Below are 12725 nucleotides of genomic sequence, written 5' to 3' on the forward strand. Positions count from 1 at the left end.
AATTAATGGGAAAATCTAAAAACAATAACTTCAAATAAAAATAGTAAGAGTTTCAAAACCTTGTGTCACCTACCAAGAAGTACTTCGTTATAGTCACTAACTTGACTACGACACCCTCTTTTGCATTTCTTTATCCATAAAATAAGGCTTGAGGCTTAGTTCATTAACCATGAATGTACTAGTATCCTTATTATTAATCTCTATTATGCCACAAGGATAAACCTTGACTACATTGAAAATACCTAACCATCTTGCCTTGCGTTTCCATGGAAAAAGCTTGAAGCATGAATTAGAGAGTAACACTTGTTGTCTAACCTCAAAATCAAAACAATTAAGAGGTGGTGGAAAATGCTCCTTATGCAACTACTTGGTTTTGATATGTGGAGGTGGTGGTTTTAACTCAAAGGTTGGTGCTTGTTCACTTGTAGGTGGAGAAATAAGCTTACCTTAGCCCTTATCAACTAAATCCACTTTATAACAACTATTTGTAGAGGTAGGATACTTAATTGCATTGAAAATATTAAATTCGACTACCTTCTCACCAACTTTTAAAGTTATCTTTCCTTCATTCACAATAATTATTGTGCTTGTAGTAGATAGGAATGGTCGACCCAAGATTAAAGGAATTTCACATTCTCTTCCTTTTCAAGCACAATGTAGTTCACTAGAATGTAGAGATGCCCAACTCTAACCCACATATCTTCTATAATCTCAACAAGGGACTTAATTGTTTTGTGTGCTAACTACAAAGTGACTGTAGTAGGTTGTATATCCTTAAGTCTAAGGTTTTTTGCAATAAACAAAGGCACAATTAAAACATCAGCACCCAAATCATATAAAGCTTCATAAAATTTGACATTACCAATATTATAGGGGATAGAAAAACTCCCTGGATCCTTAAGTTTTGGTGGAAGCTTATTCTGAATAATAGCACTACACTCTTCAATAAGTGTAAATATATCAAAATCTTTTGATTTTCTCTTTTTAGTCAGGATGTTTCTTAGGAAATTAACATAGCTTGGCATATGTTCCAAAGCTTCAACAAAAGGAATGTTGATGTGTAGCTTTTTAAATACCTTTAAGAACTTTTGGAATTGATGATGAAGTTTTTGTTTTTGGAAAAAGCTGAGGAAAATATGGTGGTCGTGGGTTTGCCTTTGCTTTCTACTCTTAAACTTGCTTTTTAAGACTCTTAATCACTCTTTCATTCTCAATTGATTTATTTTGATGTTCAGTTTGCTCACTACTACTTCCAAACTCTTTTATACTCTTGAGAGTGATTGCATTACAATGCTCATTACCTTCTCTTTTAAGATTTGCTTCAGTGTCACTAGGTAAGGTATTTTAAGGCTTATTGTTGATGGTGTTGGCAAGTTACCTAACTTGAGCCTCAAGGTTTTTCAAAGAGGTTTCTTGACTATGAATGAAAGTATCGGTCTTAGCCATATATTACATAAGCAACTCTTCCATAGATGGCTTTTTTTCATACACGAGAGATCTTTTTTGAGGTTGAAATATGGGAGGGAAAGTAGGCCTTGGAACTGATAAAGAACCTTGATTATTGTTCCAAGAAACATTTGGATGATTCCTCTACCCGGGATTATAGGTATTGGATTATGGGTTGTTCTATTGCCTATTTCCAAGGAACTGAATTGACTCAAAACTCACTAGACAATGATCACTAGAATGTGCATCTCCACAATAATCACAACTAACAAATGAACTTTGAACTACATGAACCTTAAAAGAATCAAATTTCTTGGTTAAAAGTATCTACCTATGCTGTCAATGTCTTGATAGCATCCAACTTATGAATTCCAGCTACCCTTCTATGTATTGATCTCTTTGGTGGCCATTGATAGTTGTTTAATGCCATTTCTTCCAACAGATCATAAGCCTCATCAATAAACTTTGCTATAAAAGCATTTTTAGTAGCAGTATCAATAGTATTCCGAGTATGACCATTCAAACCATTGTAAAATATTTGAACTTGAAGCCACTTAGATAGACCATGATGAAGGCAACGTTAAAGCAAATCCTTGTATCTCTTCTAGGCATTGTACAATGACTCAGAATTAAGTTGAATGAATAATGTGAGTAGATACTTGATTTTGGTTAATACCTATTCACTAAAGAATTATTTTACAGCATAATATTATGTAAAGAATAATGAGAACAACCATTACAAGTGAAATACTTCACACAAAACAACTAAAATAAGTGAAGTAGTATTTCACATGAAACATCTAAAATAAGTGAAGCATTATTTCATGTGGAATAATTAATATAAGTAGAACAACTATTTCGCACAAAATAACCATTTCATATGGATGAAAATGAAAGTAACCCAGAATAAGTAGCAGGGTTCATGAGTTATTTTCATCTTAAGATGTTTCAAAGAGTTTAGCTTGGTGGCTTTGATGTCAAGATAGTTAAAAGGTTTTTTTTTAAAACTTTTTCCTGAAGTACAAGTGTTAAGGCCTTACCATCATGTCTTCAAGTGGAAGTAGAGAAAAAAAAGTGCAAGAAGTATTACCTGCGGAAGAATAACTCCAAGATCAACTTAAGCCTCAAGGTGATGAGTTGGAGGAAATAAATATGGCGGAAGAATGAGAGACAATAAGGCCACTTTTCATAAGCAAGAGTCTTTTTGGTGAGCAAAGAGTTGTACTAATTGAGTTATTGAGAGAATTCCAAGATGTGTTTACATGGACTTATAAGTAGATGCCTGGATTTGATGACAATCTCATTACACAAAAGTTGTACATCTCTCACCAAAGTAAGCCAGTGAAAGAACATGCTCGTGTATTCTACCATGAGATAGAAAGACATATAAAAGAGGAGATTAACAAACTTCTCAAGGTTGGATTCATCAAATGTATACATTATCCTACTTGGTTAACAAATATAGTTCCTGTGAAGAAAAAGAATGGCACAATTCGGGTGTGTAAGTTTTAGGGATTTGAACAAGGCATGCCCAAAAGATGACTTTCTTTTTCCTAATATTGATACTTTAATGGATGCTACAACTAGTTATGAGATGTTCTCCTTCATATATAGGTTTATTAGATACAATCAAATAAAGATGGCACAAAAAGATATAGAGAAAACAACTTTTAAAACTTCATTTGGTAATTTCTACTACATTGTAATGCCATTTGAATTAAAGAATGCAGGTGCAACCTACCAACGTGCCATGAGAGCTATTTTTTGTGACATGATGCATGACTATATGGAAGATTATTTAGATGATATTGTGGTGAAGTCTAATAAGGCTTCTAATCATCTCGAAGACTTGAAGAGAGAATTTGAATGGAGTAAAAAGTATAATCTCTGCATGAATCCTTTGAAGTGTGCATTTAGAGTAATAGTTAGGAAATTCTTGGGTTTTATGGTTCATTAAAAAGGCATTAACATTGATCTTGCAAAAATAAAGGCTATTCAATCCATGCCATCTTTAGTGAATCAAAAACAATGCAAAATCTTGTAAGGAAAAGTCTTTTATGTTAGGAGATTCATTTTAGCTTTAGGAGAAATCATTGTGCTTTTCCAAGTCTTGCAAAAGAAAAGTGTTCCATTAACATGGGGTGAATGGCAATAATATGCATTTAAAAAGATTAAGAAGATTCTTACTTCTCTTGCAATGATGATCATGTCTACCAAAGGAGAGCCAATGATGTTGTACCTAACTTTTATTCCATATTCAATTATTGCTTTACTAGTACAAGAAATGGATGAAGAAGAAAAATCTATGTACTGCCTTAGTAGATGCTTATACGAAAGTGAGTTGAATTATCCACCAATGGAGAAATATTATCTTACTTTAGTATATGCAACTCAGAAACTCCGACACTATTTCTTGCCTCACAAGCTCAACTAGTGACAAAGTTAGACTCCATCAAGTTCTTGCTCTTTAAGTCAGCTTTATTTGGAAGAATAACAAAGTGGCTTCTTTTGGGAGAATTTGATATATTAGTTGTTCAGCCAAAAGCAATCAAGTCTCAAGCTCTTTCAGATTTGTTAGCATATTTTCCATCTAAGTTTAAAGAAGTTATTTCCAATGCCATTCTAGCTTAATTTCATGAAAAAGTATGTTTAGTGAATATAGAAAAGGGGGAATGGATTTTAATGGTTCTTAAAATAGTTTTAAAGGAGGTACCAAAATATTTTTTATTCCACCGGGTAGAGAAGATAGTTTTTTTGATACAAAGTTTTGAGTTAACTTCATCCCATTTAAGTAAAAGTCACATCTCTTTGGAGGGAAAAGATCTTTATGTATTGGAAATGTCAAGTTAACCTCTTTTTTTCTTTTGTAAAAAGTTTTTTTTCTCTAAAAATCTTCTTTGCTCTAACCCTTATTTCTCAGCTTAAAAAGTCCTATAACTAGCCCTTTAAAAGCCCAAAGATTAAAAAAATTAGAAGTTACAGATTTTTAAGTCACGTGTTGATGCCTAGGGATAGAGCAGCTTGCACCTAGGCTCTGAGCTCTTTGGAATTTGTATGGGGGCATCTCAGTGTCTAGGCATTACGTGGCTAGTGTCGAGACCCTAGCTTCTTCATGTTGCCACTATACAGAATCTACGATAGTATCGTCACTTGTGACACAATGTTCTTCTATTTCAATACTGAATTGGGCAAAGTGATAAACATGAAAGTTATAGCTTTACCTGTTATCTTTCTAATGGTCCAAGAAACATTTCAATTGGATTTTTGGAGTGAGAGTGAGCTCAAAATACCACAATCTGTTTAGTGAGAGTTTGCACTTAGCCATACTTACATAATTCATTATCACTTAAGCCTTTTTCTTTTGTGGACCTTTAAAAACAAAAAACTAAATCAACAATGGCTAAAATTAAGCATTTTAACATATAACTGAACTAAAATAAACTAAACTTAAATTGACTCAACATGCTTTTATTAACTTAAGAAAAACAATTAAAACAATTTAAAATCACATTTAAAACTCAAGAACTTAGCCATTTTAGCACCTAAAGTATGACAAGATAACTTTATGTAATAGAGTTATCAACTCTCTTGGCCCTTTGTTGAAATTGAGGTCTTTAACTTTATCACTAAATTTATGTCAACCATTAAATTGGAAAAGGCCTGAACTCTTCTTTTATCGCTCTTATCCCCAAAATGAGTAATCCTATAACTTTGAGAAAGTATAAGCTGATTAGTCTAATAAATTCTTTATATAAAATCTAGCCAAGTTTCTAGCTAATTAACTCAAGAGACAGGTTTCATGGTGATAAGCGATACTCAATCAACATTTATCAGTGGTTGTCAAATCACGAACAACATCATGTTGGCAAATGAGATGATTCATAGCATGAAAAAAAGGTTTTCACAATAGAAATGGTATCGTTCTAAAATTAGACTTTGAGAAAGCTGTCAACTGTTTTGATTGGAATTTTCTCATATGTGTTTTAGAGGCCATGGGTTTTGGATATAGGTGGATGTCTTGGATTTATGAGTTTATTTCCACAACTTGGGTTTCTATCCTTATTAATGGTTTGGCTATTTTAGAATTCCCAATGAAAAGAGGTCTCCATTAAGTGATCCTTTATCACATTTTTTCTTTATTATGCTCGTTGAGGTATTACATTTAATCTTCCTTAAAGTTAAATCTTTGTAGTTATTCTTTGGTATCTCTTTATCTGCTTTTGATGTCTCTATCTGTCATCTTCAATTGGTCAGCGATACTGTAATCTTTATGGATTCAGATCCTCTTTGTGCCATCTTTTTGAGACATATTCTCCACTATTTCGGAGTTACATCTACTTAGAGAATTAATTTCAACAAATCTTGTGCTTTTTTAGTGGGAAAATGAAGAAAGAATTTATAAGGAAACACCTTCAGAGGTAGAGCAAATAGAGGTTTGAGAAAAGGTAGCTAAAGAAGATGAGCGAAAGGTCACTTTGGAAGAGATTGAGGCCACCATGATAAGAACCTTACTCTAGCATATCTATCAAAACCTAAAACTTGGCTTGCTATACCTACCAGTCACTTCCCGACCACTCAAACTCACCCCATTAGCTTCGCCCCCGAACCAACCAACCTCACCTTAAGACCCTTGATTTCAAATCATTACTTTACTCATTTTTTGTAAGGTGTCTTACTTTCTAAGTTTATAATATTTTGTAAAAAGTCTTTTTTTTTATGTAAACAAGAGAAGCATTTGAATTAACCTTATTTTACTTTTAACCCCTTTTTTTATTATGACAAAAAAAAAGAGAAAAGCTACATAGGTGCTTGTGATTAATTTAGATATTTTTAACCTTTTGGAACCTTTGCAATTGTGGATATGTTGGTTATGCAAATTGTGTTAATTGTGGATATGTTGAATTTGCAACTTATGTTGGCATATAAATGTGGTATGCAATTGAGTATTTGAAGTTTTCTATAGTTGTAAACTTTCTTGAAATGCAAGGGGATAGCCCTAATTATAAAAGGAACATTTGCAAAATTTTTTTAAAAATTAGATGCACTAATTAAGGAGGAGTAATTCCCAATTTGCATAAAAGACTTCAAAATTTTGAAATATACTTAAAGTGTTCATACATTACTCTTTGCAATAGTAAATAATCACAAACAAACTTAACATATTTTAAAGACATTACACACTTAAATCCAAGGGTGTTTTTTCATCATAAAAAAAGGGAAGATTGTTAACTCCATATATTTTTTATGATAACAAAACATTCATTTTCTTCAAGTTTGACTATGTTACTTGAGTGTGTAAAGGTAAAATTTGTATTTTATTATATATCTTACACCTCAAATACCCTAAGATAAGTTTCAAGTTCAAAGAAAATGATTCAAGCAAGTTAGAGGGTATTTTATGAAGTGTAATCGATTAACTTAACACTTTAATTGATTAATCAAGCTTGGAAGAAAGGTTTAGAAATTCAAAGAAGGTTTAATCAATTATCATAAGAATTAATCAATTAAAGAGGTACTTGAAGAGATATTGGGACTTAAGGAACAAGTTTAATCAATTAACACCAGGGTTTAATTGATTAATAAGCTTGGAAAAGGATTTAAAGCTTTATGGAACACTTTAATCAATCAGCCATAAGGTTTAATCGATTAGAGTAGCAATAGAAGGCACTTTAGAGCTTCAAAATGAATATTACTCAATTAACATAATTCTTAATCGATTAACAAGGGTTTATAAGGAATTTAATCGATTAAAAGGAAGATTAATTGATTACAAAATGACCGTTGGAAGGCACCACTTGAAAAAATTTGAATTCAGAAAAACTTTAACTAGTTAAAGATTAGATTAATCGATTAAAGAGGACAAAGGGAAGTTTTAGTCGGTTAAAGCCAAGATTAATCAATTAACATGAAGAAAACGGAGATAGTGCATAAAGACTTTAATTGATTAAACAAGCTAGTTAACCAGAGTTAAAGTATCACAAAAGGACAAGAAAAAGGGGCAAATCTCACCTCACTTCTCCCTAATGGCTGGAATTCACCTTCTATGTATAAAAAATGTCCCAAACGATCATAAATCAGAAACAAATGAACCAAGAGCAAGAATTGAGCTTAGAGGTATCTTAAAGTTTTCTTTTTTATTGTGCTTCACTCTTACCTTTGAAAAGAGTTTTGAGTTTAACTTTATACCTCTTAGATCCGTTAAGTGATCAATTATACTTTATCTTTTCTGTATTCTTTGTTTACTTAAAAGTGTGAGAGATACTCAAAGGGGTGGACTAAGCTTAGGAAAGCTTGGGGAATTTTGTAAGAGTTTTGAGCCTAGGTTAGAAGCTCACCTAGTAAAATCTTAGTGGAAGCTGTCAATTCCATTAGTTTAGTGAAGTTGGGTTGAAAATCTTTTCGTTAAATTTGTTTCACATAAATGTACATATTGCAACAAGTAATATAAAGGTAAATAGAATGTCCAATCCCATAAAGAATTACACCAATTTAAGCTAAGTACTAAAATTATAGCAAACTAATTTTATCCAAGTAATCAAAATTAAATGATTAATTAAAAGAAATTTGAACTAACAAACTAAAACTAATAATTGAATGACAAAATTTACTAGAAAAGCTATTGATTAAAAGCCTAATATTATGATATCCCTCAACATTTAATTTCAATTCTCTTTCTCTCTCTAAACTTATTTCAATAAATTGAGTTGTTAACCTAGAGTTTTAAGCTATCTACATGTTCTATCAAGATGTTCATAAAAATATCTATCTCAATTAAGTCACTATATCTATGTAAATTCAACTGAAGGCAAATTCATTAAGTTTGTGCTTTAATTTTGGCCACATGCGTCACATAGGTGTATGTCTATCTTATATGTAAATTAAATCACCTAATCAACTAAGTGATACTGAACACACGTTATTCCATTCATGGCCTAATCTAAACTCCCTTCGTCAAGTTTTATTTAGATATCTAAATTAATCTAATTGGTGATCAAGAAATTAGAAGCATTGAATACTAAATTGGAATAGACAACTCATATTTCATTGAAAATAAGTAAAAGAGAAATTAAAAATCTAAATTACATGTTAAGTTCAATCATAATCCTAGAAAAGGTAAATTAGTTTATAATATCCATAGAAAACACCATCCAAAGAAAATTAACCATTAATCCAAGTAAAATAAAAAAGAGAAAAACAAAAGTAGAGAGAGAAACTAAGAATTGAAACCTTTGAATCTCAAATCTTCCTTGAATTCTCTTATTGTCATCCTTTATTTTTGGCCTTTTTTTCTCTAAAATAGCTACTCTCTATGTCCCCTCTAAAAGCTCTAAAAAAAATCCCCTTCAAATACTTCTAAAAAAACCTTAGAATTAAAATCTTTTAAAAACACATTTTTTGGAAACACATCCAGCACCACGGCCTTGGTCTCTTTAGTGCCGTGGTGTCATGACGCCATGCCCTCAAGTGATGGTTGGGAGCATGGATCGTCACTAGCGCCAAGGTGCTCTGGTGCCTCTTGGCATCACAGCCTTGAGCAATTCAAGGCCGCAACCTTCACCTTCACATGCTACCTTGTGTAGAAACTGAAACAGTTTAGTCTTTTCCAATGCAATTTACCCTTCAATATGATCCAAACTAAGTAAAGTCGTAAAAATGAAATTGTTGCCCGATCTCTTATCTTTCCAATAGCTTAAAAATCACATCAGTTGGATTTTTGTAGCAAAAGTTATGCTTAAAATACTTCATTATATGCAAATAAAGCTATCGCATATTTGCATGGATTATCATCACATAAAGCCATTTCATCAAATTTCTTACAAAAACAATAAAGGACATTAGTAATAACTAAACCTATAGTAATTTAAAGAAATATAATATAAAATTAAACTAAAATAACTTAAACGAAATTACTCAGCATGCATTTAACTTTGTTAAGAAAATTACTAAAATATTAAATTCCAAACCTAAAATCTCAAAGACTTAGCTGCTTAAGTCTCAAAATGTGACAAAATAACTCTATAAAATAGAGTTATCTAGTCCTTAATTGGAAGATCAAGGTAATGGATATAAGTCAAATGGACTAAACCATGATCGAACCATCATAAATATTTGGATTTTGTCAATGTCTCTTTACCCTCTCTTTTCTTAGTTTCTTTTTGCCTTAATAAGTTTTAAACTCTTATTTTTAAAATCCTTCAAGAGTTTCCTTAAGATTTTCTAAAACAATGTTATTCACCCCTCTTTAGCACTCCATTAAGATCAACAACACTTTTGTTCGTTTCTTGTATTTTTTTCATATTTTCATTGTTTGTATTACAAATTATACTGTAGCATGGATGCACGATCATCAAATATTTTTCATCTTTTTTCATTAATATAATCTCCTTTTGGTTGAGAAAAAAAAAGTATTGTGTACGCATAAATTAAGGCTTTCCATAGAAAAAAAAACGGGTTTCCTTATCATGTTCATGAACATAGGTTTATTGTGGATATATGAAATGATAAGACACATGTCAAAAAAAGGGGTTCTTTTAGCATGTGTAAAACATTGATTTTTTTTCCTAAGCATGTGAAAGCATAGACTAATTGTTAGGGAAAAATGTTCCTTTAGCATAAGCTTTTGGCCATGTGAAGGAGTATGGACTGTGTAGACCTAATGTGGAGGAACTTATAGTCATTTAGCATGTGCTAAATGAGTGAGAATGTTCTTGGTTATCAAAAAACATGGAATTGATTTGCCACTATTGCATTTTAAATATCGTTTGCCTGATCCTTGAAAAGTATGTAAAGAACTCAATTATTAAGGACTAGTGTAGCCATAAGCATAAACATGAGCATTGGTATTTTCATGTTACAAAGATGTTTGTGCTGACTGCGAGTTGATAAGATGTAAAAATATACACATACATATATACATATATACATTTTTTTTACCAACCCCAATCCATCTAATCCCCTCTTCTTAATTTACTTATAGCTTCATATTACTAAAGCTTCCTTTAAACGAACCATAATGAGGTTGTGATCTTCTAAAACTCAAGATATCATCAATTCGAAGGGAATGCAGTTGAAGTGGTTCACTCTTCTCTGATCTATATTCAGATAGATGCTTCTTTCCGTATACACGCACACTTAGTGTCTTCTTGCGAGGTGAACCAACTTTTATATATTCATTGAAAAAATCAATGAACTCTTGTTGTGTAACCTGTCTTAATACTTCAACCTGCTCAAATACAAATTGTGTGATCATAAAACTATCTTTTAGTTAAAAAATTTATATCATGTATCAAAACTTTCATCTTAATTAGCCTATAAATCACCAACATATATTTTGTTCCTGACAATGTTACATAAAGTAAAAGTGAAATGGATTTTGTTCATTCTTTTACTTATCAGTGAAAATCCAAAAAGAGTTATTTACCTCGGCTTCTCTCCTATCAAACTTGAGGATGCCATTTATAATCTCCTGCCAGTAAAACCTAGATTCTTCCCATAGGTTCTTGTGCTTCTCCAGTTTCACATCAATCAATGCATTTACATTTCTCTATACAATAAGTTAAAAAAAAAAGAAGTTACTAACCTAAAATCATCAGAATTTGAGGGAAACATTTGATGCATTAATCAAGTACATTTACTCAAAAAATAAATATTCAACTGTCCAAAACTCTCCTTCCAATCTTGGCAAATTCATGACGAAAAACATAAATTAATGTTAAATAAGTCCTAAATTCGCATATCACCATTCTAAACTACATGTAAACTAATTCCCAGATCTCATATATGGAAGATAGAACACCAAATAATTAAATAATGTAACATACCTGTTAGAGCTATTAAAATCATTGTTAATTACAAATGGAAGCTAGGACAAATTCCGAAGCTAGGGCTTAGGTCTTTCTCTTCACTCTCCTCCTTTAGACAGCTCTTAATGCATAAAATCCATGCATTAGAAGTGAAAAAGAGACCAAGCCATATTTACATAAAACCCTGATAGGATCCCTCATCATGGGATTGAGCATATATATGCCGTCTACCACACTGGCTCAAATGAGATGCATACAATCCAGACCACTTTAACTTAATTAAACTTACATGTTTCCCTTAAGACTAAATCTATCAGCCCTTTTATAAACCAAAATTTCAATTAAGGGTAGCTCACGTTTAGGGAAAATTCTAACAGCTTTTGCTTTTTTATGAATAGAAAACAAAATGTTTGGCTGTTATGAATAAAAGAAAAAATGATTTCCTTCATATGGAAACTTTATGTGAATTACGTTTTACTTTTTAACTATTGACTTAATTTATGCATAGTTATAAACATATCACAATTAACAAGGATAAAAAATAAGAAATACAATAACAAATTCTCAAGCATGAAAAAACCAATAATAAAACACAATCAGATGTAATTTGGCAGCTCATTTTCGTTTTGCTAATTTAAAATCTATTTACAATTTTTGGCCTGAATTATATTTACCATATATCCTACAAGTTGTTTCATACTTGTATATGAAAAAAATTAACTACATATATGGCATGTAGACATGAATATATCAGAAAACAAAAGAGCTGCCTGATAAAGTCGAATTTTTGACCTTTGTTGCGTTTGCTAAAATAGTGTCCACTACATATAGAGAAAATAATCATAACGTGCAATTGAAAATTTTCCATCTTACCTTAAATTCATCATTGGTCATTTCATAAATTTTGTTCTCAAACTTCTCGAGGAATGCCTCAACCCTCGAATCAATATCTCTTGGATTCTGTTCAAAATGTCCAAGCTCTTTAGAAGATGAAGTAACAAATTAAGCAATGTAATTACGATAATAAGTTAATTAATTACAAGGGTCCCCCTCTCATTTTCATCCATCCATGTTTAAAGCAATACAAAATATAGGAGAAGAGAGCTACTTTCATATATATATATTTATGTACCCAAAACTCTTATGTATAAAAAAACGAAATTAAAAAAGGCCACATTACGCACCTTCATTGTGGATTGAATAAGGAATACCACTCCATGGATTCCAAAATCATTCCTAGTAAGAGAAAATTAGTAAAACCAAAGATAAACTTCTTGCTTCTCAAATTGTGTGTGTGTATATATATATATATAACATTTGTGAGCCTTTTTTAAATGCAAAAAAACTCCTACTCTTTTCTTTTCTTTTTACTTTTTGATAATAGTAACTATTGAACATCAAATTCAATTGCATAAAAACATATATTATAAACTTTAACGTAATAAAATGAAAAATGAAAGTCAAACCTGAGTATAA

The 12725-nt window shown here is 31.4% G+C and overlaps 1 protein-coding gene and 1 non-coding gene across 3 annotated transcripts in view; one reads left to right on the plus strand and one right to left on the minus strand.

Moving 5' to 3' along the window:
* The first annotated feature begins 2006 nt into the window (after window positions 1-2006).
* On the plus strand, window positions 2007-2113 carry LOC149527236 (small nucleolar RNA R71). The gene has a single exon (XR_016351198.1). It is a non-coding gene; the product is annotated as a small nucleolar RNA R71 (small nucleolar RNA).
* Window positions 2114-10243: 8130 nt separating this feature from the next.
* Window positions 10244-12725, minus strand: part of LOC110414688 (insulin-degrading enzyme-like 1, peroxisomal) — a 45511-nt gene continuing 43029 nt past the window's right edge. For both annotated transcript variants that reach the window (XM_021426054.1, XM_021426053.2), the window contains 4 exons: window positions 12434-12485; window positions 12123-12209; window positions 10868-10990; window positions 10244-10669 (listed from right to left, as the gene is read on the minus strand). In XM_021426054.1, the coding sequence (XP_021281729.1) occupies window positions 10418-10669; window positions 10868-10990; window positions 12123-12209; window positions 12434-12485 (514 nt within the window). In that variant the 3' untranslated portion in view covers window positions 10244-10417. The remainder of the gene's footprint in view (window positions 10670-10867; window positions 10991-12122; window positions 12210-12433; window positions 12486-12725) is intronic.

Source organism: Theobroma umbraticum, unplaced genomic scaffold (genome assembly GCF_002168275.2).
Source record: "Theobroma umbraticum cultivar Fairchild unplaced genomic scaffold, ASM216827v3 scaffold_147.0, whole genome shotgun sequence".
NCBI lineage: Eukaryota > Viridiplantae > Streptophyta > Magnoliopsida > Malvales > Malvaceae > Theobroma > Theobroma umbraticum.